We start from the raw sequence: 27,846 nt of genomic DNA, 5'->3' as shown, positions 1-27,846 counted from the left end.
AAAATTTTTGAATGTTTTGCAAGACTTAGACTTATTTCGATTCTTCGTTAAAATTTCTAGTAATGGTATCAACATTGAAGTTTCATTTTATTTTATCAACTACGTATTTATTCTTAATAATTTTTCAGCTGTCTTTCTCTAGAGAAAAAAATAAATCCAGACTATATTTCATTCTAATATCATTTATTAATCAAAAATATTTTGCCAAACAGAAAATTTTTAAAATTTACTTATAAAATTGAAAATTTTGAGTATTGATGAAAAGTACTTTTAAGAAGATATTGAAAAAAAAATTATGTCAGAATTTCACAGCTTAAAGTTTACAAAAGAGAAGAAAACATTAGTTGCACATTAAACAAGCTTGACATCAGCATTCCCGTCAACAATGCTTCTTGCTTCAGGATCATTTGCTTCTACCAACTCAGCAGGTGCCACTGAAAATGGGAAATGCAATTAACAATTTGCAAATCGATTTGTAAGAAATAAAACAATTGGTAATTTGATGAAGAACGGTGTAATTCGAATGTATTAAAACCGTGAAATCGAAATAGACGAAATAACAAGGTCCGTTTTTAATACAACTTGAAATTTATTTTCATATTTTCTAATTTATGATAAATGAGGAAAATATTTTAAAACAAAGAATCATAGATTGGAACATAAAAATTTTCATACTTTTGAACTGTCCAAACATCCTTTTTATTTTTTCTCAAGATTATTTCATACGTTAAAACTTATCAAAGGTTGTTATATTTTGATTCTTAAATGTTTAGATTTACAAAAAATGCTATTTTATTATTTTGGATAACCGCTAGGGACAAAAAACCCCAGATAAAATACATTTCAAATCCTAAATACCAATAAAATTCATGTATTCTTCGCATAGTGATCATGTATTCCGTCCGTGACTGCAGCGACATGTATTTGATCTATGGCCAATGTAATGGAAATGCCTGACGAACTGCTAGGAAGTATGCCCGTCGATATCCGTTACGTTGTCCTCTCTATGTCAAAGTCATCCGCAGGCTGGTCGACAGACTCAGAAGTACAGGAAGTGTCTGCCCGACAACCGGCCGTCATGATGTTGGAAGACCGCATAGTGCCCTGAAGCAGAGTTCACATGAGGTGAACTATTGTGCGCAATCATTGTCCCTCTGTTGTTGTCCCGGTATTGTCCACGAGTGAACAGTTCAGACAACGTTGTTGGGACAATGGCAAACGATTGTCCCGAAGACACAACTATTTACCATTGTCCCATTGGGGTCACGTGATATTCCTGAAATAGGCAAGATCTTCTATTGCGCGCAATAGTTGGCCTCGTGTGAACCCACCTTGACGGTATCACAGGAGGATGCAATACTGCGGCGGGTAAAAGAAAAGTCCGAAATAAGCACGCGCTCTAGCTAGTGAGCTGAATTCTGCTAGAAGTACTGTTTACAGGCTCTTACGGTCAAAGAGGTTACACCAATTTCGGTACACAATAGTGCAATGTCTAAAACCAGATGACTTTCAGAAACACATGGACTTTTGTGAATGGCTGTTTCAGCAACACAACATATATAATGGTTTCATTGCTCATATCATGTGGACTGAGAAGTCATGCTTCACTCTAGATGGGGTATTCTAACATCACAACAACCATATATGGTCCCATTTCAATCCTCATTCAATCAGGGCCGCAGAAACAACAGGAACGCTGGTTTACAAATGTGTGGGTCGGCATACTCGGGGACCGCCTGCTTGGTTGCCTGAACGGTTCTCGGGACATTCTTCTTGATTTTTCTCAGTAATATGTTACCCGATTTTTTCGATGACATATCCTTAGCGGCAATACAAGGCCTTTGGTTCAAATGTGATGGGGCTCCGGCACATTTCCGTGCTCCTGTAAGTAATTGGTTGGATATGGAATATCTTGCACGCTGGAACGGATGTGGGGGTCCAGCTGTGACCGCCACGATCGTCCGACCTTATACGGTTGGTTCTTTTTCTATGGGGCTATCATAAGAAATTGGTGTATCCACATGTAGTGACTACATAAACGGACTTAAATGCGCGTCTGCATGTTACTGGCACTTCGGTGGTCACCGTGCTGCTGCGACGTGCGCAGGCATCCGTTCCACAGTGCAGCCAAGCCTGCCTCGATATGCACGGTGGACACTTTGAACATCTGCTTATGTAGTTTGCAAATAATGCTGTTGATGTATCAAATAAACTGATCTTTTCTTGCACCGGATGTGACGTCATACTTCGTTTTTCTTATTTTTCTAGTAAACTATGTGTTATATTGATACAGTTTTCTGGGCACTTTTTCAAAGCTCTAATATTGTCTAACAATTAAAAATTCCATTCTAAATGTAATTTCAGCTATTGTTATTTTATAAATAACACCAAATTACAAATAAGTTTTTTTCGTTTTAAGGTGACTCGACAAATGATATTAATTTTTTTTTCAAAAGAGAAAATTAAATAATATTGAACTGAGAGTCCTTAAGCATTACCGAATTATTATATATTTGTGCAGTTTCATGGCCGAAGAGAGAGAAGACACTTTGAATTTCTAAACTTTCTGTTTATTTCATCTAGGGAGACATACTTTATGTACAAGCATGAAGGCACAAGGTACGTCAATCCACAGCACGACACAACAGCGAAAAAAGTGAGAGAGCGAAATATTTTTCCCCGGTGAAATAAAAGAACATTTTAGAATTAAGTTGATATGGGTTAAATTAAGATTAAATAATTAGGATATTAATTAGGATTTAATTTAGATTCAGAGATATCATTACACACACACATAATAATGAATAAAATAAGGATTAAAAAAACTTGTAACTCTCACCAGATGGGGAATTTTCTGCAACTGTTCCCGAGTTTGTAGCTTCTGGAACCAAGATTTTCTGTGCCGAAACGGAAGGAATCTTTCGAAACGGGTTTTCAATTACTCTATTACTTACTGACTCATCTGACGAAAATCTATATATATATATATATATATATATAAAAGTGCAATTCTGAATTATCAGGTTTTATAGATTTTATGCACAAGTTGCAAATATTTTTTTTAAAAAATACGATTGAAAAAATAACATATTGTATTTGATGTTGTTAAAAACTGAATAATTCTGTTCGTAAAAATAGGTAAAATTACATTAATAATTAGTCAAGAAGAATATTTAATTCTGATATGCTATATGTAGCTCTATATTTGTAAATTCAGTGCAAAAATCTAAAAGGAAAACTGAGGGGGGGGGGTGTCGCTGAAAACTATATATCATAATGAATATATAATTAAAACAATTTAGTAATGTAAATAAAATTGCTAGTAATTTACTTTATTTTCGTTTTATTGGAGAGAAGATCTTTAAACAGAAAAACCACCAACAAAGTATAATAAAATTGATATTGGATCTTTTGAAAAAATAAATATAGGGATATTGCCGTGAAAGGAATGTTTTTCTTTTTTAAAAGCCTGTCTTTATTTTTAGTGGGCGGGGGATATAGCGTTATCTGACACTACGATTTCTTGAAGATTCACTGAAAACACGCAGATGCGAAACTGGTTCCAATCTCATTCCAGTCTGAAAAATTCAGAATTTTTATACACTCTGTACGTTTCCGAATTGTATGGCCTATGGCTTAGGGCTCCATTGCATTCACGCGAAGTCTTTCCACCCAATTATTTTACTAGCAACTTTATTTTTTACCCTTTACATAATTATAAAAAAGAGATGCATCATAATTATGCTAATTAGTAAGATTGAATAATTAATTTTGATGGACAAAAAAAATCAGTTTATTTTCATAATATATTCAAATATTTATTTAAATAAAAAAATCAATATATAATGTTTTTTAAACGGACTAAAAATATAATATAATTTCTGCTAACCCCATACAGACTGTCCTTTAAAGCATAAAGTCGTAATTATTTTAAATTCACAGTCAGAAATTTTCAGGACAATCATTATAGGGCTAAAAGAAAATATTTTATACGTTTTAGTCCGTTTTATAAACGTGATCTATTAATTTTCTTTTATTTACATAATTACTTTTTGCTTTTTAGTCAAGTGTCTGCGAAATTGCAATCAATTTTAAGATAACTTTCGTATGAATTAAAGATTTGGTGAGACGCCATCTGTCGGTAATGGAAGTTTTTAATCATTGCAAAATTTGCACAGAGCAGACTGACAAGAAAGCGATTTAATATCGCATTGTCACTCCGATCTAAACTATATTTAAAAATTCAATTCTCTTAATTCATCAGGACATTAGTTCAAAATCGATTGCAAAATTTGCATTCATACAGACAGACAGAGGCGAAAACGAGTTAATAAAACCATGTTAAAAAATTGAATTTCTTGTAGTAGTAAGTAAGTTGTCGTTTTGAAGTTGGAGTTACATATGGCATGAAAAAATTTTTTTAAAAAATCCAGCAAAAAAAAAAAAAAAAAAAAAAAAATCTAAAACCAAATCGGCAGAAGAAATCACTCAAAAAAGTACTGCTCTGATTGTTTGAATTGCAGGAAAAATAATGGAATGAATTAAAAAAGAAAAAACTTTTTGTTGTTGTTGTTCAAAGTTATGCATTCAATACTAATATTTACATAATCATGATGCATCTGTTTTCAGAATTTGGTAAGGCTTGAAAAATAAAATAAATTCGTTAGCAACAAGAAGCATAAAGAGTATAAAAATATTCTTCTATAATTCAAACTTGGGTTTTTTCTCTGAATTACTTGCATCGCACACCTCACAAATTACACCTATTGAAGACATTCGTAATTCTACTATGATTGCAGAAAATCATAAATTGAGCTTTTAGTTTAGCAACAGTTATGCATTTTGCAAAATCTTTATTTTGAAATGCTAAAGTTTCGGAAGAAATTTATAAAAAGTTATTTTATTTCTAACGTTTCAGATTTTTGTTACTATATTTTAACCGAAGTAATATTAACACAGAAATACAACAATTTATAATTTCAAAAGCATGAAAGCTTAATAAAACTTCAAAAAGTAGCAAAAAGTTATTTAATATGTGGTAGCCTTAAAAAATTAATCTTTAGACTTGCATGGAAGGGAAATGGCATTAAACATTCTAACAGTGGTTATTCAGACATGTTAAATTTCAGAAGAGAGTAACATATCATCAAATTATTCAAAAGAAAATAATTATGGAAATATTGTTAAAGTATACAAATTTATCCAAATGTTTATACATTGCAGAGAAAATAATTTTTATCTCTATAAAGAATAAAGACAAAATGGTTAATTTCAAGTAAAGCTTTTAAATGATTAAGCTAGCTATATGAAATATAATTAAATATATGACCAATATCAAGTACCTGTAATCTGATGGTAGACGCGGCAGCAGACCGAGACGTTTTTGAGGTTTCTCCTTACAAAAAAAAAAAAAAAAAAAAAAAAAAAAACCATTAATAATATTTTTGAGAAAACATAAATTAAATAAATTATCTTAATTTTGTCAAAATGTTAAAGCGCTAAATAAGTGTATAAAAATATTAAAATATATTGGCAACATATAGGTGAAACTTTTATATTGGACAACTCATTCCTATCTTGGGATGTGCTGCCTTACAGTTGAACTACTTCAATAAGTACCCGCTACTACATAGAAGAAACCAACAATGTTCATAAGTTCAGCCAAGAAATATATTTCTATGCAAAAATCAAAATTTTTGTAGAATTTATTTCTTTATTTACAAACCTCAAGAATTATTCTAGGATTTTCTTATATTTTTCCTTCATTTTGTGCGGTAGAATTTAGTTAATAAAACTACATACTGTTTGTAAGTTTTAACATAACTAGTATCCGTAACAAGAATCAACGCGTAAACTGTCATCTGTTGTATCATGGATCACAAACACATTCAGTTCTACACCGGCTACTAGTCGGAAATCTTTATTCTAGAGCAACAGTTGTCTAGAGCACATTTGCTATTTATAGAATACTAAATCAACCAACGCTACATTTTTCAAAACGCTTTCAAAGATATATATTGCTATTAGTCAAGAAAAATAACACTTCTCAAATTATCATTAAAACAGCTAATTGTAAAAAAAAAAAAATAATAATAATAATAAAGTAGCACTGAAAATACAATTAAAAAACAGCTGGAAATGTTAACATTGCGAGTTCATTTAGTTTGATCCTTTTGAGATATTTTAATTATTATTTATTATCAGTAAACGGGCATTTCGTTTTATTTTCCAAAAATATCGTAAAAGCCCTTATATTTCAACATCTACACACACAAAAGATTCATAACTATGAAATGTTCAAATCCACTTGATAGCAGATTTCACTCCTCATGACTTTGACAATAGTCATATTTTTGTTAATATTTTTTGACACGCTAACATTTTAAACCAAAACAAAAAGTTCCACACTTCTGCGACTAGAATAAAATGACTTATGAAGCCTTCAATATCACGATTGTAGACCATTTCGTTGAATTTGCAAAGTAGACCATCCAGTCCTCGAAGTGGCCATTGATTTGTCTGAGACCAAAGCTTCATTGTTCTCTCATTTCTGATCATAAACAAATAGGATTTATTTATTTTATTTAAATTGTTAAAGATTTTTTCTAAATATGAAAAAAAGACGAGGGTATGTCTAAAATTAAGATTTCCTATTTTTGTAAGTAATACGTTATTGAATGAAACAATACAAAATATGAATATTTATATAATTTAAGGTATTTTGCTTACTAGAACTATATGCCATTTCAAAATGCTTCTGAAATTAGCTATTGGCCTATGATTAAATTGGAAACTTTTTATAATAACAATTATCGTGCATAATTAATTCTATTAAAATAGCTGAATTATATCAATTAACTACAACTGTGCGATATCGCAAGAAAACAATTTGCTGAAATGCAATACAACGTTTTACGTATCTTGTTACATGTTAACAATCGTGACAATATCACATGTAGAGAGAAACATAGAAATATTATAAATTACAAGATAAAATAATCATATTTCATAAAGTTTTGATTTTGCTGGATGTAAACGTTGGTGTACAGTAGCAGTTCCTACAAATTTAATACAGTTAATGGGCGGCTCTATCATTTCGTTCTCTTGAGTTTAACTGTTTCTCGGGAAAACTATAGTTTAATACATCACAGTAAGTTGAGTTTATAATTCAGTGAAAGTCAACTGAAATTATATATGCGTATACGTCTAAATGGAGCATCGTATTACCATTACCGCGGTTTTAGTAAACATGTTTTACAAAATGAACTTGAATTCCATTTCTATGTCTTCAGGTTTTAATCATTATTTTCTTATGTGAGCAATTAAAATTGATTAATTTTTTACCTATAGCTTTTTATATTCTAATGCCGACATGGAATAATGACAATCCACCATTACTTTTCATTTTAACGTTTATCTGTTTCACGATCACTCACTTTGATCCCCTAGTTGAATAGCTTATCGTAGCCCCTTGGTATATCGCAACTCTCCACAAATACAGCCCAAGCAGTTGCCCGAACCACTTGTGCTGTATTTCCTCTCGGCCCAACTGGACTGAAAAGGAATTTGAACGAGTTTTATATTTAATACTCAAGTTCACGCCATGCCAATTCTGACCGATTCTTTGCATTAATGACAAATTTTTCGATTGTCACCACTCTATTGGCTTGGCGTAATTGTGCATTTTTGACTCTGATAATCCCTAGCCACACTGTATGAAGAGAATGAAAACCAGTTCAAAATTTCCCTCTCTAAAATTTTTACAAACAAATCAGGATAATATATTTAGTATGAAAGTTTTTTCGTCACAAGAATTTACTTATAAAATAATGCGTTCTGTAGACGCTAACAGACTGCAATAAAGCTAGGAACACTTCATTATGTTTTGGAATGTTCAATTTATTTATTGCTTACATGTTACTTATTAAAAGTAGAATAATGTTTTCTTTTTCGAAACAATAAGAGATCTACGCTCCAATCCTATAATCTAAATTCTTATTTTCAGTTTTATTGTAATCATTTAAAGAAAAATATCTGTTCAGTACTGTTGGAAAAACATCAATTCAAAAACAGAAAAAATTCCAACAATGCACATGAATCTAACTTACTGACTTTACTCTCTTACGAGTGGGTTTTCGCATCTCTTTTTTTGGCAGTTCTCTGGTGGCTGATTCTATAAATGGTGAAAAAAGAAGAAAAAAAATTAGAATCTTCTAAAATTATCGTGCATTGACCTATATACTCACTTTAATATGAACTGTTTTCTAAGTAAAATATGATGGAAGACGAAAAGAAAAAAAAAAAAAACCATAGCCTAGTTGTTAAGAATATAAAACTCGAGTTTGATTTAGTTTACTTACATTAACATCATGTTTAAAACAAACAAAAAACACTTGGGTTAGTTTGACACAGATGTCATAATTTTGAACCTCAGTCATATGACGAGGATTATACCTGAATTGGCACATTCCTCTCTTACTTTCCGCGGTAAACCAAGCGGACATTTAGCTCCGGTGGATTTATTGCGTACCAGACTCGCTAAGGCGGCAGCTTTTCAATAAAGTCAGGTGTCGAGCTTTAAAAACTCCGCTCCCGAAGAACAAACCTTACTACCATACTATAGTAACCCCAACTCGTGCTTGAAGGTTACCTCTTATTTCAAACTGTCAGTAGAAATATTTTAGCAATTTTTACTTTTTACAGCACGTTAAGATATCCGACTAGATTCGGAGACGAATTTTTAAAAAATGATGCATACATATTTTTTACTGTACCAAATAGCTAATACAGATTTCGAAGGTCCCTATCAGAAGAAAAAGATATACTCATTACCTTTAGTTTTTGAAAAATACTGTTTGTTTAATGAAAATTTAGAAAAATTTTAAATGTTAGGAAAACAGCGCACTAATTAAAAAATTTAATTTTTATCTCACCTACATATAGCTCAAACTACATAAAATGTAACAAACCAACCACAACATAAAAAATATTTTATTAAATAAAAAATTTATGAGCATTTGAAGTTACCGTTAGTGATTCTTTGTCAAAATTTGTTTATGTTTTGAACTTAAAGTGCTTGTAAATTAAGCTATCTTAAAATCCGTGGTCTATCACACCCTCAAAGGTATTGGATACATGCATACCAAATTTCACGAAATTTTATTGAATTGATTTTGAGATATGTTTTCTGTGAATCAATCACAGTGAAATATTCACTCCTCAGAAAATGCGCTTAGATATTGTACTTGTAAATTCGTTCATTCAAATGCGCTGGAAACAAATGTAGTTTTCACCCTTTTTAAACTGAAATGTCAAAAATAAATGAACTACGGTCGAGTAGGTAGAGATATAATATAAAGATATCAAATATTATTTTTGAGAAATTTACGGTAAAAATAAAATAAACCGCTCATTTTCTGTTAAAAATAACACCGTTTAGGATTTCATTTTTATTTGTTTCGTATTATGGAAACTACTGTACCTACAGTTCTATCTCACATATATTAAAAACAAAGTCTGTTTTAGAATGTAACGAAGTTGGATTGGAAGTTTGGACTTTATTTTCAGATCATAAAAATAAATTTCAAATTTTCTGGAAAAATCCTTTTTTCAACCTAATCGGATACCTTAATTTTTTCTTATGTTTCTTGGGTGCTGTATCTTACATACTTTTTTAGCAATCATGGGAATATTAATTACTTATAGAAAATTCTATCACTATTTTATAAACTGATAACTCACTCGAAATATTTTACATAAACGAACCATTAAAGCTATATAAATTTTAAGTTAGACTAAGTCAGCAAAATATTTCCCGGATATAATACGAATGACAATGCCTCAAAATTTAAGTTTTCACATATAATGCATTTATTTATTAGGTTAAATTCGTAAGTTACATTTGTTAATAAATTTACTATAACTTGTATACAGAATATTTTGAAAAATCGTGGAATGAATTACCTCAGTTTTAAAATTAACAAAATTAAAACAGTTTTAATTTGAAAAATAGTTTTTGTTTTATTGTATCGGGCTGAATGGACACCACCTTCCCCATCATTCTTTGACTTAACTCTTTTGTGTTTTCCACCCACAATTGCATTTTCTATACATGGACTGCAGCATTCGCAACTTTTTCAGATATAAATACAATCACAAATTTATTTAATCTTCCACTAAATATTTAAGTCCATTATCATTTAAACACATTTTTACTTTTAGGGCTTTCGATTATCAAGGGGGAAAAAAACCCAGAAAAAAAGATAAGCAGAAAATTTCTCTATTTCTTCTAAACTTTTCTTTTTCTTCTATAAGGAATGCGTTGTAGCATTGCGTATTTTATTGCACACGGTTTGAAGGGAAGAAGGGTTTGTAGAAAAATGCAGTTTCAAAGATGTTTGAAACAGAGTTTTGAACGTTTTTCCATTATGCAAAATTTTTCCGACAGTCCTTAATTTAAAAATAAACAACAGGATGAAAAAAATAATTCACGGTAAAGAATAATTCACAGCATTTTTCTAGATAACAAATGTGAAAAAAAAAAAAAAAAAAATTGATCTGTATCAAATTTAACCTTACAAAATATGATTTTTTAAAATTCTTCGATGGCTTATAATTCATTGTAATATTTTTAATATTTCTTAAATTATTCCAGATTGTTGAAAGAGAAAAAGCCAGATCATATAGAAATGCATTTCACAGAGTAGTAAACAAATTATCTTACCACCATGATTACAATGCACGAGACATCACTGCCCTCATAACATATACAAGGTTACCTTTGATGTTTTTGAGGATGAAAAAATGAATACTATATTTCTGAAAATCCAATAAGAAGTGTAACGTCAAAAGTATATAACACAGCGATTCCTTAACTCTATACCCATTTGAAAAATTCTCAAATTTAGTAAGTGTTACGTGGAATGAATCAATTTATTGTGAAATACTGTTTAGTAGATTATTATTAAAAAATTACTCGTGGTAATACAATTTCTATATTTAGGGAGTAAAATACGATTCTAGGATTTTAATTGATTCTAGGATTTTAATTGAGTTATTTAATAACTTTTATATATTATTATTATTGACTAATAATAAAGAAAATTTGTTTTATTATCACTTTAAATAACTAATATTTGTTAATTGTATCGACATCAAATTTGTTAATTGCGTGATCTGAGGATGTGCATTCAGCTAATATTTCCAAAATATCACGGAATTAAAAAAGCATTTAAAACGAGGCTAAAGACGGTATGTATTGCTTTATATCAAATAAATCGTTGTTGCTTTAATAAAGATAGAATTACAAGCAAGCAAAAAAAAAAAAAAAAAAAAAAATCTCTTACCGGTCTTAGTTCTATTCGCAATTCGTCTACTTCTACGCAAATTAAGTTCCTTTATTGCCTGAGCTGAAGGCCTGGTCACTTTCCTGAAAAAATTTGTATCGTCCCTTTACCTGGTCTTTATAAATATACATTTTAACTTTAAATTTAGATGGAAAAATGAGATGTTTTAAAAAATGTATGATGAAATAAAACATCTGAAAGAGAAGTTGAATTAAATATGCAAGAAAATAAAAAACTGATATTCATAAATTTAAAAATCTTATGAATATTCATAAAAAAGATGGTTTTCATTAAGATACGGATTGTATTTTTAAAAAAATGCGTCTCTTTTTTGCTCTACACTTTAAATTACTTTTTTCCTTTTTATTTTGTATTTAACGAATCATTACTCAAATTTGGTTTCTGATTTTAACCCTGTAGGACATAATTAAAATCAGAAAAGAGAAAAGTTTTAAAAGAAGCTTGGATTTACAATTGCTGAAAACCTAGCATTCGCTTACGTTAAAGGAAATGATATTGAATATGATATTATTTGTTTCAGGGCGATATTTAAATTTCAATGTTTTAAATCAAAATGTCAAGAAACGGCAAACAACAAATTATACTAAAAATGCTTAAAATATACAAAACTTTTTTTAAAAATTACTCTGAAATTCAGTGAGAAATTGTTTTTAGATAAAACTGAAATAATCGAAAATATATAGTGCTAATTCAATAATATATAATATACAAAACATTTCTGGGAAAAATGCTTTGATCATTATGCTAGCGTTCCTTATAAAAGATTAGCATCATTTACTTCTTTGGGCACCAGAGAGTTTTTAAATAGGTCCTGAGTTATTTTATATCGTTACAATATTATAAATATTTTAGATAATTATGAATTGTGATTCTGAATTCAACAAACATGCAGCCTAAACATCCTTCATATGAAGTATTACTCTTCAAAAGTAATTTATAAAGTTAGGTAATAATTTAAAAGAATTCTTTCTTAAATGAATTCTAGAGCTTGTCTTATTTGATTTATTTATTTTTGCTTTTCTAGTATTAAATATCTAACTTCATAATACCTGGATGAGAGAAATGTAAAAAAGGATTATTCTTTTCAATCTGACATGAGAAAAACGACATTAAGCATTGTATAATTCAGTTATTTGAATATTTTAAATTTCAGCATACAATAAAACATAAGCAGATCAGTAATAAAAGCGGAAATATTTTCAAAGCATACAAATGTTTTTAAAGCATACAAATAAGACGATTTTATCTCTAAATAAATATAAGAAGAGTACTAGTCAATTTAATTTAAATCAGCAAATAAATAAAATAATATCATAAAATGTGTCACACAGTACCGTGAAATTGAATGCTTTGCTTCAGATGGGGCTCTCTACAGAAATAAAATTGCAATTATTATTTGAACCCAAAAAAATAAAAACACAAACTAAGTAAGATAAAATTTTAAAAATAAAAGAGCTAAAATTTTACTTTAACAAACATTTGTCTATATTCTAGCAAAAAAGGAACTTTTTATTCTATAAATGTTCTCAAAATGCAAACATTAAAATATAAAAAGCGTACAATGGATAACTATTATAGAATGAAAACTTCGTAAGAAACTTTCTTCAATACTTTTGTATGCTTAATTAATGGGAAAAAAATCGTATAAGTTTCACTATCGTATAAGTTAACTTCTTTTCTTCCATCTAAAAACGTAATTAACATAAATTTGGATTTCTGAAATCGGAAAAATCCAAAGGGAAAAGAAGAGGAAAATAATAACAAAAACAGAAGATTAGTTATCATATTTAAGTAGTTACATAGGATAACTGTAACTGGCAGCTTTCATAACAGATTCATTTCGATATTTAGATTTTTCATCTGTTGTTTATATACATATAACTTTCGAATGCAAGAAAATGCAAATCGTTCTTTATCTAATCCAATTGTTGTTCCATTTTCTATTAATGCCAGTACAACAGATTTTCAAACAGAAAAATATACTAGCTCCTTCGGCGATCAGCAGTTCATCCGTATCCCAAATAATCGGCAAAACCAAAGAACAATCCTGACCCAATACTCTTCTGATTTAACCAAATTTTATTTCACATGAAATTAATGTCATCAATAAAAACAGGAAAATCAAATGAATTTCATATCAAATCAATAGTACTCTTCTCAAACCAATTTCCGATTCCGAGAGATATTTCAAAACGTTACTTCTCTGTCCTTTCTCCGAGGGGGAAAACTTGACAGAGTTCGTCTGTGAATCACTAAATAAAATATATAACGGACCGATTTTGCCAATTTTTCATATCTAGGGGCCATACGCTTTCATATGAAATAAATTTTATTTAAACGGTTCGGTGGTTTCGGTTGCTGAGCTCTATCGTATGATTTCTCCAATTAGAATACATAACCCAGTTTTAATTTTTCGATTTGTTTCGAAAATTGAAGGAGAAAGAGTACAAGCAACCTTTGATAGCATATCTCGGTTCAGGATCTTTTATATGAAATCAAAATTATTGAAATCGGTTCAGCAGTATTGGCTGAATTACTGGTTTCTAAATTTTCTTTTTTTATGTATACAAACACTATTCATATCTTAATACCAGGAAATAACATATTTTACGTTTATTGCATTTTTGAAATAAATTTATATATTTTTTCATTAAATTTATATCCAATATTAGTTTAGAAGCTGCAAATACATAAATTTCAAGATGAAGCTAATCGTCGTACTTCATAGTAAATAGAAATATATTTTTAATTGCTGCATATGATTTTTAAATCAAATATATTCGAGAGTCGTCAAAATTGTGACTGTCAGCATCTATTCAATTTCAAATATTTCTCTAAATACGTAAACGTACTCTGTTAGATATACCGAACAACAATTCTAAAAAGAAAATGAAAACTATTTTAAAATCATGCTTTCCAACTTCCTATTTAACACCTACAACAAGATCTGCGATGAAATTTTCAGATCTTATATTGAAACTATGATAGAACTTCTTTTGATATTTTGGCTCTTGGATAAAATTTCAGATAATAAGCAATGTTTTCTTTATGATATTAACATTCTTCTACAATTCTATTAGCATATCAAACATCAATAATTTGAGAACATTTTAAGTTCTTTATTAGCTTAAAAGTCGATTATTACAAAAAAACTATCCACTGTCGTCTATAATAAATTTCTTAATTTACCTTGCAATAAAGTCAATTATTTAATTGTTAAATTTTTGCAGCTTATTATGTCAAAAAAAACATTTAAAATATAAAAGAAATATTTCTGAACTGCGCATGTTTCTAGCTTACCTCCTTTGTAATCCTTGGTTTCGGAAATTCTGAAAATGATAAAAGAATCTTTATTTAAAAAGTAAAAACACTAAGCAAATACCTAAATGCAAAAAATTGAAATAACTTTTTATAAATATATGATTCATTCTTGAGGGCTTAACGCCGTTCTATTCATTTTGTGATGAATTTCCTATAAACATCATAAAAAAAAATAGATATACTTTAGCAATGAAACCTAAATTGTAACCTAAAAAAAAAAGAAGCAAAATTTGACCTTTTTTTTATGTTAAAAGCTTTTAAATATAAATCTTTTATAGCATCTTCCTGGATTGAAGTAAATATATCTCTTGCTTTCCTGAAATCCGCTTTAACAATAATGATATATGGGTATCCCCGATTTTCTACAAAAGAAAATTCTTAAAATTCAGAAAAATTGTTAAAATAATAGAAGCACGATTTAAATCAAAAAATACACAAGCTGTTATTTTAGAGATTAGAGCTCATTGGCCCTGCTAGAATGTAAAACTAAATTTTGAATGGTAACTGTTATTTTAACTGTTTAAAAGGTTTTGGTTTCGTTTTAGAGCGGTTTTATTCTTTTAAGTTTATGGGTTTAATTTCCTTTTTAATCTTATATAAAAATATTATAAAAAAGAAGGGTTATAGAATATGTATGTATTATTTTAAAAAAATCTGAAATGAAAGAAAAATTTCTAATTTTTAAAGTGGAATAGGTTAGCAAAAATATTTTCAAAATGTAGTATGAATAATGGAACCACAAAGTTTCAGCTATACCACCCTCTAGATTTTAAGTTAAATCGTAAGTTACATTTGTTAATAAATTAACTATAATCAGGCTTGAGAACTTTTCATTATTCAAGTAACATCTCAATATTGAAATATTTTTTTCTCTAAAAAGTTTAAAAAAGAAATCAGAATTCGAATAGTGTTTTGATTATTCCGTAAACAAATTAAATGCATTTTAATGATTATGGAGAACATCAAATTGCCCCTTCATTTCACCATTTTATTTTTGTTATCTACACACCATATCTAGCCTTTTCTGCTATAGAAAATTCGTTGGGATTGAAATGTTTTATTATTAAAAAGTTAAAAAGAATTATTGTATTCAACTTAAACTTATTTTTAAGACAAAATAGTATGGGATATGCATATGCACATATATATATATATATATATATATATATATATATATATATATATATATATATATATATATATATATATATATATATATATATATATATATGCAAACTATTTTATCTAAATAAACAAACTTATATTTAGATAAAATAGTATGGTTATACTTTACCACAGTACCCCTTTAAATAATTCCCATACTGAAGAAATATTGCATGGAATAAAACAAATTATAACAAGTTCTTGTTTTATTGGTTTTAAGTTTCACAGGTTAATAGAAACAGGTATTCTGATATAAAGTGTAATTCTAGAAATTTTTAAATATTTATTGATTAATGTTCTGAATGTTTTTTTATGTTTAATAATTCCTTAATCACATTATTTTAAATGACAGTTTCCTATACCATTTCCAGTATATTGGTTAATTTACTCTTGATTATGAATGAAAAAAAAATTATTTTAAAAATAGGATAGGTTACATTAGATTTATTACTTCTAAACAAATTGTTGCTATTTAGGTGAAAATCAGAAATTTTTCTGTTAAAAAAAACGTGAACTTACTTGAAGTTGTTGCTTTTAAATGTACTTTTCCTTTTGGTTTTGCAGTCTTGCCCTTGCTGCTTTTTGCCATTTTCCTATAAAATGCACATTATCATATTATTTCATATATAGCTCTAATTGGTCATCTAGAAATTTCTTTAAATTGAAAATATCCATTTGAATGAATGATAGAATACTGTAAAAAATTATTTTAAAAAAAAATTGAAAATTTGACTTTTATAATTTTACATTTTCAAAGAAAAAAAAATGGCATTTATTGTTTATGTTTCACTTTTATAAATTGATTTTTATGGCATGTTATTTTTTAAAAGTCATTTAAAAACCAAGCATTACAGTTTTTTAATGGATATATGTGTTTTATATCAGTCATTGCTGTTATCAGTGAAAAATTGCCCTTTTTCATGTTGTTCTATATTCAAGCAATCATTATAAAATATTTGCTGTTGTCATTGATAATACTGTGAACAGAACATGTTATAATTTGTGAATATTTTGAAAAAAGCTTTTATTCAGTATTTATTAAAAAATCAACTATGTTATCATTATAAAAGATTAATGTTAAATATTCTATAATTTGGTTTTGAATATATTATATTTAAATTTCAGTGTTAAAAATGCATCACCAGTAATAAATATAGTGCTAACAGACAAATTTAAGTGAAATATTATGTTTAGGGTAAATATTAGGTTTAAATTCTAAAACATAATTTAATAAACTGAAATATTATGTATTAAGGCGAGTGACTGCACATGTAATTACAGATATGATTACTTTTAAGTAATTTTGAAAAACAAAAATATGTTATTATAATGAAATAATATTTAATATTGGTACACTAACCAAGTTCATATGCAGCTATGACAAACATGCCTAATTTCATATATTGATGTTCATCATAACTATTTCAAGTCATGAATATCTTTGAAGAGCAACAATCTATTGAATAGAACCATGCTATTAGATATTAACCTTGCATCTCTTAAAATCATAGTAAAAAAAGAGAAATCAAGACCATAACAAATATGTAATAATCTGATTTTTACTCAGTAATTGTATTTAAGAAATTGATGTTTAAATATACAACTGAACAGGAAGTCTTTTAACCCATTCTCATCTTTTTGTAGTCTTTATCAATTAAAAAAAATCCATTTGTATTTATAAATAAAATTATGGGTAAAGAGAGGAATCATGATTTTAAGCTATAATTTGTCAGTGAAATAATACACTCGTATGCCTAATACAGTGATGCAGCTAATATTAAGATTACAAAATAAGCATAAGTAGAATCTTATTAGATACAAGTAACAAGTAACACAGTTGAAATATTATAGGTTTAGTTTTGGAAGCATCCAACTAATGCTGAAAGAAGCAACCTATAACATTACTATATAAACATTATATATTATATTAACTATATTATTAACTATATAAACATTACTGCTGCATGCTGAAAATGAGGTTACTTGTCATATTTTATGGTAAAAAATATCATTCTTATGACAGAGCTAAGATTTTGGATTCTGGCACGGTTTAAGGAAAGGGTTTTTCGGTAATTTTGGTTTGTTATCATTGCTAGTCATATTCAATAGCACATATCCTCTTTAATCAGAATATGATGTATGACCTTACATTATGAATTTTGTATGACCTTACATTATTGTGTTTAAAAAGAAAAATTATTCAAGCTTCTTGAGGGAATTTCTAGCTTGTAGTTCAACAGACTTCTTCACTTTTATTGGAGAGAAAAGGTTCTTACCAATTCAAAAGCCTTTAAGTTCTTCCCAATTCCTGAAAATCTTTGAAAACTGCATTTTAATTCATAAATAAAGAAGTCATGGCCATATGTATTATTTTCAAGAATAGTATTTTTATGCTTAATTTTACACATAAATTATGCAATTTTTTTTTTCTACATAACACTTTTATATTCGATTTTAAGTATCAATTTTAAAAATATGTTTTTAAAGGTTTTTATATGAATATCAATCTTTATAAATCATCACTAGAATTTTCAGTAAGAATAATAAACATGTATGATTTGTAATGTGTTTTACGAATTTTCTCTTGCATCTGTTCACAGGATTTTATCTAGAATGACTTAATCAAAATTTTTCTTTTATTTCATGTTAAATTTCGAACAGAATATGACTGAAAGATTAAATAAAGTACAATAATGATGATTTTACAAAATTACTTTTCATAATTATTCTTCAGTATTACTACAAAAATAATATTAAATTGTAAATCGTAGAATTTGTAAACAATGTTTAAGATATTAGAAACATTAGACATTTTTCAAATTGTATGCCTTTCTGTGTCTTAATGCCCCCTTTTGTAAAAATAAGAATGTCGCTATTTTAATTAAACATGTTTAACTGTATTAGTTCATTGCCCCTATGTAACAAAGCATAGCTAGATATTGAACTGTTATTTTTACCATTTAATAGACTTTAAAAGTTTTCAAAAGAACAACTGCTGATAAAAAATGTGATTTTCAACAATAAACTCAGTACTTACATGAGTCTCTTTTTGTTCATTCATATTTCTTTGACTTTAATAACTCATAGTAAATTTTAAAACAAAATATTTTATTTAACTTATGTATAAATAAAAGTGAAGTTTATAAATAGCTTGTATCTCATTAATATCCAAGATACTAAAAAGATTTTGCTCACAAATGCTCTAAGGGATATTGAAGAAATTTGGACAGTTCATTAATATTGCATTTTTAATTTTTTTTCAAATTAATTTCTCTATTTATTTTTGAGTTGCTACTCCTAATGTTTTGTTGAATTTTATACCATTCTGTAAAAGTTATAATTTGGGGAGAAAAAAAAAAAAAATTGACATAAAAATTCTTTTGATTAAGTGTGTAATTTTTCAAGAATCTGAGGTTTAAAAATTATTTTCTGCAAACAGTTGCTGACATTAAAAGGATATTGTATATGTTTTATCCAAAAGTATATTTACATTTAAAATGTTAAAAAATTTAATAAATGCATTTGTTTTCATACATGTTGGCATTCTGTCAACTGCTGATATTAAATATATATATATATTCGATTCTACATTTACACTTTATTAGTATGATATTTATATTATATAATTATTAATAGCTGATCTCATATGTTATAACTGTAGTTTTTGCTATAAGTGCTTCAAAATTTTCTCATCTCTTCCTTCTATTAATATTATGGCAGAATAAACGTTGGGAAACAAGAATAAAATAAAAATTTTCACACAAGTTTATGTAGGGTGTGTAACATCATTAAAAGTCTTTAAAAACTGCTTTTATTTTATAGTCCTTAAAATTGCTTATTTTTTTTTATCTGCTTATATTTTCCTTGTGATGTAAAAAAAAAAAACTCCATTCTTGATTTGCTCAATTATAGGCTGTATTTTCTATGCGATGTCAGATCATTCAATATTTAATGAATCTAAAAGTAAGTAGGAAGGGTTTCATTTCAGTTAAAGGAAATACTAATAGAAATGGGAAAATAAAACATTTCCATTTACTGGACTCTTTTTTCACTTCTTTCAAATAGGGGGAAATCTAAACTTTACATGTGTGTAACTCTTCTTTTAGCTCTTGCTTCTTTAGATAGGGGGGAAATCCTTTCATTTCAGAAATAATTTTATGTATTCATGTAAATCACGAGTATTGGTTTTTGACAGTAACTTCATTTCACCATTGTTTTTCCACACATGATTACTTGTTCATTAAATGTCAAGTTTCATCTAGTTACTCTCTATTAGTAATTTATTTAAGTATTTTTACTTGAATTAATTTTTTTTCAAAAGTTTAAAACAGTAAGTCTGAAAATGTGTATTTCTTTTATTGTGTACTTCCATAAGAGAATACACAGAATGATTCAAGGCTTTCAAAAATAAAAGTAAAATAAAATATTTATGATGCTTCAATATTACTTTTAAATATATGTTACTCTTATCAAAAAATCTAAAAATAAATTAACTAATACCAATAAAATTCTCATTTTATTTTTTCATATACAAACTATTGAAAGAGAAATAATTGTAACCTTGCCAAATCTCTGTGATTCAAACTGCTGAAAAACACATTTTTGGAATTATATCTGTCTGTGAACATAACTGAAAAATGCTTTGAGCTGGAATATCTTAAAATTGAATTTGCAGATTCCTACCAATTTTTGAGCAAAATCCATTCCTATCCTGGGATTCCAAAAGTAAAAATTTGTGCGCTCTGAAAATTTATGACCTTACACAAGAGAGGAGCGATAGTGCCTTTATTAGAGAGGATGCAATGAAGTATTGGAGATACATTTTTAGTTGGTTTCACATGCATAGTGGAGTATATTAAGACATTTTTTCAAAAGTATCAGAATAATGACCTGCTTTTGCCTTTTCATGCATCTGATATACACAAGTTAATAAAACAATGATTGCATTTTTTAAAGTTTTGAAAGAAAATTTCTGAATTCAAATTATTTCTTTAGTAAATTGCTAATGACAGTATGATTTTTCTAACAATATATCTTGTTCTCCAGTTGATAAAGTGGGTGTGTGCATAAGAACGAACAAATCATTGAAAGACTTACATTATGCAGCAGCAATATCCAATGATATGCTTTTCAAGTATGACTGTCAATAGCTTGTTTTAAAAATGTTGAAATAAATAATGATTGGATCTTTAATAAATGTTGCATCAATAAGAAATGTATTTTTAGCAGAGAAGAAATAAGAGAGAGAAAAGAAACATGTTCGCAGGTATACTCTCATTAAAAAGGATAAAAAGATGTAATGGAGATGCTATTCTCATGAAGTTTATAAATTTCCATGTCAAATCATCTTTACTCGATTTCAAAAATTTGCCTGTCAGGAAAATGAAATTGGAGGAGGTTTTTTCTTTTTATATTTTATTTAAAGAACCTAAATTTAAACTGTGGAGAGTTTTAAAAATTATTTCATTCCTCCTCGAACAAGCATCTATTAAAAGAGGATTCAGCATTAAATAAAATATTGAAGTGGGAAAGTTGACTGAAAAATACATGTTTCACAACATGTAGTCTATGATTACATAAAACAGTCTGGCAGAATCCACTCAGTAAACATTACTAAAGAATTGAGAATGCTAACAACATTGATCCATTCAAAATATTGCCTATTTTGTGGGTAACAGATGGCTCAAGAAAAGTTGTCAATGATATGAAAAAAGTTAGACTCTGCTTTGTAGATCTCTTTAAGAAAAAAGAAATTTCTCTTAGAAAAGGAAATTTCTGAAATTGAATAGAAAGCTAATGTTTGACAAGCCAGACACTTTTCACTATTAACAAAATTTAATGAGTTTGGAAAGTTATTAGTGAGAAAATTGAACAAATTGAAGTGTTTGAAAATACCTGTAAAAAGAAACAGCCTTTTCTTTACATGTGTAATAAAATTAGCATGATTTTTATATTCTAGATATGTTTATTTAGGTTCTTTACCTTTTTTGAGCAATTGGAATGTTAATGAAATAGAAATAAAACATTTTTTTTTATTGTGGGACTAATTGTAGAGTAATTAATTTAAGATATGTAGTGGAAGTCTTTTAATAAGATTTTTTAAACAAAACTTACATAAAAAACATCTTAATTAGTTTCATGTTGATAAAAAAATATTCAGTAATTCTTGGTGGTATTTTATGTTTATATTTGCTTAAAATTGGACACTGATTGAGTTAATATTCAACTTAATTTTTTTCATTGAACTCATAGTTCTATAATAAAAAATTCTAGATTAAGGTTGGTTATTTTTTTTTTCTCTGTAGGTGCTTAAAAGGTACTTGTTAAGTGTTTATTTTTAAAAGATAAAATTATTCTATGCACCTGTTACCTTCTACATGACTTTTAAAAAGTATTGCAATAAGATCTAAATTTGTATTGGATGTGCAAGACACACATTAAAGGCTTGAATTCAAAATCTTGCGAGTCTCAAATCCACAGGATTACTTTTTGAAATCTTAGAGAATGAGTTAACATATCATTTTTAATGAGACTGGTACTGAAATGTGACCAAGTATTAAAAATTTCTGTCCCCTATTCTAATATTTTAATGATTTCTAATATTGTATTAGTCAGGAATTAATTGAAATTTAGAATCATTTTTTCCCATATGTATGAGAAATTATAAATTCAGTGATTATATTAGATAGTTAATGACAGTTAACAACTAATAATCTTTTAACTATCCTGATAATTTATTAAGTACCATTTCATATTTATTAACATTTGATTTACCTAATAGTCCTAATTATGGTCGAGATACTTTCTCTTTAATATCAAAAACTATGTGTGCTTTTGTTTTCCTACTCAGAATTTTTAATTTTCTATTTTCTTATGAGACTTGGGTCAGTTGTAAATATCAAAATAAACCAGTAGGAGTGGTCACGTGAAATTTTTTTTTTGCATACTCTAATGAAGATGTTATCTCTTTCCCCATTTGTGCATAACATTGTGAACCTTAGGCAAAGGATATAAATCTGATGCATGACATTGTTGAACAATAGTTATGAAATATAGATCTTTTTCATCAATCTAACATTTCTAAATCTGTTGTGGGATCCTTAGCAATTATTTTAATGATTAAAAATGAATGCAATTAATAGTACGAGAAGGTTGAATTTTTGTTTTAGATATATATATATATATATATATATATATTTCAAATTATTAAAAAAAATTAACACAGAATTACAAGTGTTGTCACAAAATCACATACCGAATTCCATATATTTAAGTCATTCGATATAGAGTATTGCATGTACATGCTTGTAGAAATACAGACCAAGAGATGGATGAATTTGGTTCCAAATTTGATAGGTATATAATTATCTAATAGAGGTAAAATATTTTTACAAAATTTTATTTATCTAACTTTTTCTATTTTGTAGTTTTTGTGTTTAATTATATTCAGACAGACTTCCTATTGTTGGATTTTGCTCAAAACTTGATACAAATCTATAAATTTACAATAAAGACCATATACCAAAATTCAACAACCATGCAAATTCGAATTTGTTTTTGGTTTATACATTATATTATAATATAGCATTCTAAGCTTAGTTTTTGTTTGAATTCTTTATGTAGTGAAGTGTGTGCTTTATACTTCTGTATCTTTTAATTGTTAATATATGTCTAAGCAGTCTTGTTTAAAAGTATTTTTAAAATTTATACACAGTTTTAATTCACACACACACACACACACACACACACACACACACACACACACACACACACACACACACACACACACACACACACACACACACACACACACACACACACACACACACATATATATTAGATTAGGTATAGATAGGATTAATTTCAAGTTACACTTAAACTTTTATTATTCTTCTGCATTAGTAAGCAAATTTTTATGAAAAAATAGCTTGAGAAAAGCTAGTTTTCACTTCAGATCAGCTATTATTGAGTGTATGTTACAATCATTTATAGAAAATAAAAATACATTATATTATAGCAGATGATCAAATCCCAATTCAGAATACAAATAAATGTATATGAAAAATACTGATGTACTAAATGACATTTAATGTTGCAGAAATTTTATTTTCATCTTTTGGCTTTAATTCATGCATTCTTGAAAATTCTATCTTTTCATTATAAAAATTAAATGATAGCATTTTAAATGTAAATGGTTCCCTATTGTCTCGTGGCCACCACTATTTTCAGACCCATGCTGCTACTGCTTCCCATTTTTGACCAGATCATGAAAAGCACCTCAACAGATGGTATATATATTCATAATGTACTTAATACTCTGCCAGTGAAATCTCAATGTTGTTCTCCATAGGATAATCTGGATCGCTAGATGGCCATTTTAAAAGTTTGCATGATAAAATTTATCTAAACAGTACATGAAATTTTTCCACTGCCATCTGTCGGGTAGCAATTTAAAAAAGATATTGCATTAACTGTAATATTGTTATTGCATTGGTTAATATTTTTGGTATGAGTATATATATTAAGTTTCTTTAATTAGCACTATTTTGGCATGAAATGTTGGATTAATTATTTTGATTAACAGGTGTTTTTTGTTTACTCTTTTTATTTCTCCTAAAACTTAAAACTGAAACTTTTAAATTTTGATATTTTATATTGAATTTCAATCCACAGACTTTCAAATTTTCTTTTTATCAACCATCAATATTTAGAATGTTATAAAATTAAACTAACAGGAATACTTAAGTTCTTTTCTTCACTTGTATACTTTCACAGTATAGTGTGTTTGATGTTGAACTTTATCATATAGTGAAGAGAATAAGGTGTGCATTCTTTCTGTTAATTAATTAAGTACAAAATTTCATACGGATTTAAAGTTTTGATACGAAGATTAAATATTAAATTTCATTTATCTTGCTTTTGTTTGAATTATCGTGTTCCAGATCAACAGACTATCAACCAGTGGACAAGTTTAATACAAAATTTGAAGCAGATACAGGGGCAGATTAAGCATGACTCTTAGACACGTTTCCCTTACCAACATCCAAAACAGGTGTTTGTATATCTTTATTTTAACACCCTTATTAACATTTTAAATTGAAAAATATTTTGACAAACTAAAATAACAAAATATTTTAATGCAGATTATTTCCAAAACAATTAGTTTCATTATCTTGTATATAAACCAAATGTAAATTTAAAGCAATTTGTCCAAGAATGTTGATGGAACAAAATAACAAGATCTTTTTAACATAATTCAAATAGTATTTAATTATAGAATCAAAATACCATATTTAATTTTTTTAGACTTAAACTTTCAAAAGATAACTAGTTAGGAGTGTTTTTAAAATAATAATAGTAAAAATAATAATGTTTAAAATAATAATGTTTTTTTTTGTCAATTATTGCACTCACATACACCAGGGCAAGCAGACAACATGGATCTCAACAAAAAGTCAATAAAAGAACAGGGAAAAAAAAATACAAGTGAGGGTAAAGAGCTAATTTGCATCCTTTTGGTTTATGGCCTTTTTGATTTTTGACAGGATGTTGATGCTAAAATTACATAAAGTAAAAACAGTTATACATGTCTTATTTATGATGTTTCCTCACAGTCCAGATGCATTTGGAATCAGTGGAAGGAAAAAGTACTTTGTTATTAGGATGCAAAAGTTTGATTGCCTTTAGTTTTCCTGTTTTCTAAAATTGATAAATATTTCTGTCTCAGCCATTATTTCTACCATTTCTAGGACTTCGTGAAAAAAATAATTCGTGACTTTGGAATTTTTCACAATCAAAGAATTAATTGAAGACAACTTTTTTGGAATTAATTTTAGTGATGATGAAAAATGAATAAGAAATTTTTATACCTTCCTGTAAAGACATGATAGACTCCTTTGAGAAACTTCAAGCTTGTTAGCTTGTCAAAATATCTCATGAACCTGATTGAATTCATGATACTGTATTGAATACTTGCTTACAGTCAACATATCCGAGACAAGTAAAGATTTTTGTAATTAAATGTGTAACTATATCTGCATAAATTCATATAAAAAAGAAATGTGTAATTTGTAAACAAGTTACAGAATAAATGTTAATGTTTAATAATTTCTTTCACTTCTATGTAGTAACATGCTAGTACTATCTAAAAAAACTTTAAAGTTATTACTTTCAGATGAATTAATTACATTATTAATATTAATTTTATAATAAACAAAAAAATATTAAAATTTTGATTGCAGCCATGTCTTAATTTATATGTTATTTTGCATCGATCTCTTGAAGAAATTATATATGGTGCTTTACTGCACATGAAAAATATCAATTTAAAATAACAGTACAAACGGGAATAGAAAAGAATACCTGGTGGAATCCTTTTTACTCGTCTTTGGTGGCATTTCCACTTGATCTATGTCCAGTTTTTTCACTGTGAAAAATTTTTTTAAATGTAAGAAATCAGAAAAGATCCGAATATATATATATATTATGTTAAAATTTGTTATAAATGCTAATGTTTTACATTGTATGTAAATAAAGATATTGAACAACACTATTTTAAATGTTCTACTGCAGTTAGTTTACCTATAAGCACAACTAATAACTTTAATTCACATTACTTCACTTTTTCTATTACATATAAGGATTTAATCAATTAGCATTTTATGGAAGATGAAAATATTTAATTATGTTTTTAGCAAAGAAATTTAATAACAAAATTGTAGCACATTTTAATATCGTTATTGTAGCCAAAATCGAAATGAAAATTTTTCATCTACTTTTTTAACTGGTATTAAATCCATATTTTTCTATAGAAAAGATGAAGTAAACTAAGTATTTTATGGAAGGTGAATAAAAAGTAATAATTTTGCATACTGCAAATAAGAAATTAAAAAATTTCTCACCTTCTTTTCGAAAGAGCTTACGAAAGTGATAAGAATTCATAAGATATCCCATTTTTCGTTCTTTCGGGGACGATTCCGAAGATCTTGAGTGACAAAATGTAAGTGCTTAGATGGCGCTAACAGCAACGATCTTTACATTTAATAACAGCAGCTCCATCTGCAGGGGTTAATATGAATTGGTTTTATTCCGTTAAAATAAACTTACAAATTTAAAACACTTTCAAGATTTTATTAGCTTTCCTTTAGTAATTATAAAGGTAATCAATTTCCAATATTCAATTTTAATCTTTATGAATTGATAGTTGAAGAGCTTTGCATAATCATGTAAGGAGATTGATCAAATTTCAAAGTAATTTTTATATTGCTCGTAAATCTTCGTGAAAAGCGTTATTATTATTTGTTTTATTATTATTCGTTTCATGATTGATTCTTTATCAGTCTTTAAAAGTGGTCGATATAAACAACGAATTTCTGGTTGCAGGATCCGTGATACAAAGCAATGCGTAAGGCATTATTTTTTCTATCAGACTTAACTTCATGAAAATTTCAAAACAAATAATAATCAAACCCACTGTTGTCCGAAGCAATCTTGAATAATATCAATCCAAATGTTTCATAATGTCTTCTGGAACACAGAATCTCAATTTATCTATTGACTTTTCTGGAATTGCTAAGCTTTCGACATTCTCGTCCATTCTAAAAATCTATAAAGAAAGAGTACACAAATGTAAAGAAAAATATAAAAAAAAGAGAATGTGCAGAAAATAAATCTAATCAAAATAATAATTCCAAAAGTAAAATATTTGAACATAGCAAAAGCCAATCTAAATTCTTCAAGTTGCATCTACCAGATGCCGGGCGTTATTGGAAATAATTCAGTCTGCAACCATTAAATTAAATAATATTTATTCAGAACACCCGCCGACCATACACTCGTGAGTGTATGTACATAATGATTCTAAATGTACATAATAAAAGTCACAGTTATACGAACGTGGTGGCATGCAAAGCCACTCATTTCCAAAAAGCATATTTCTTCTTAATATGAATCAAAGAACGATTTTAGCCTTCTACAAGAATACGTACCACCAAAC

General features: G+C 27.8%; 1 protein-coding gene across 1 annotated transcript; it reads right to left on the bottom strand.

Moving 5' to 3' along the window:
• Nucleotides 1–377: 377 nt before the first annotated feature.
• Nucleotides 378–26,796, bottom strand: LOC129959504 (uncharacterized). Its single transcript, XM_056072365.1, has 9 exons — nucleotides 26,753–26,796; nucleotides 26,214–26,277; nucleotides 16,371–16,444; nucleotides 14,667–14,695; nucleotides 12,701–12,735; nucleotides 11,346–11,428; nucleotides 8,109–8,173; nucleotides 5,343–5,395; nucleotides 378–434 (listed from the first exon to the last, which is right to left on the bottom strand). Exons 1-9 carry the CDS (start codon nucleotides 26,790–26,792, stop codon nucleotides 422–424), a joined length of 456 nt encoding a protein of 151 aa, XP_055928340.1. The 5' UTR covers nucleotides 26,793–26,796; the 3' UTR covers nucleotides 378–421.
• Between the last annotated feature and the right edge of the window lie 1,050 nt (nucleotides 26,797–27,846).

This window comes from Argiope bruennichi, chromosome X1, assembly GCF_947563725.1.
Source record: "Argiope bruennichi chromosome X1, qqArgBrue1.1, whole genome shotgun sequence".
Classification (NCBI taxonomy): domain Eukaryota; kingdom Metazoa; phylum Arthropoda; class Arachnida; order Araneae; family Araneidae; genus Argiope; species Argiope bruennichi.
This window is presented reverse-complemented; position numbering and strand designations above follow the sequence as displayed.

Excerpts from the sequence above, each read along its gene's own strand:
- LOC129959504 (XM_056072365.1), bottom strand. The coding sequence starts at position 26,792 with ATGAATTCTTATCACTTTCGTAAGCTCTTTCGAAAAGAAG. Across the intron at positions 26,278-26,752 it reads TAAGCTCTTTCGAAAAGAAG|TGAAAAAACTGGACATAGAT; the intron begins GTGAGAAATTTT and ends AATTTTTCACAG. Across the intron at positions 8,174-11,345 it reads TGCGAATAGAACTAAGACCG|AATCAGCCACCAGAGAACTG; the intron begins GTAAGAGATTTT and ends CACCATTTATAG.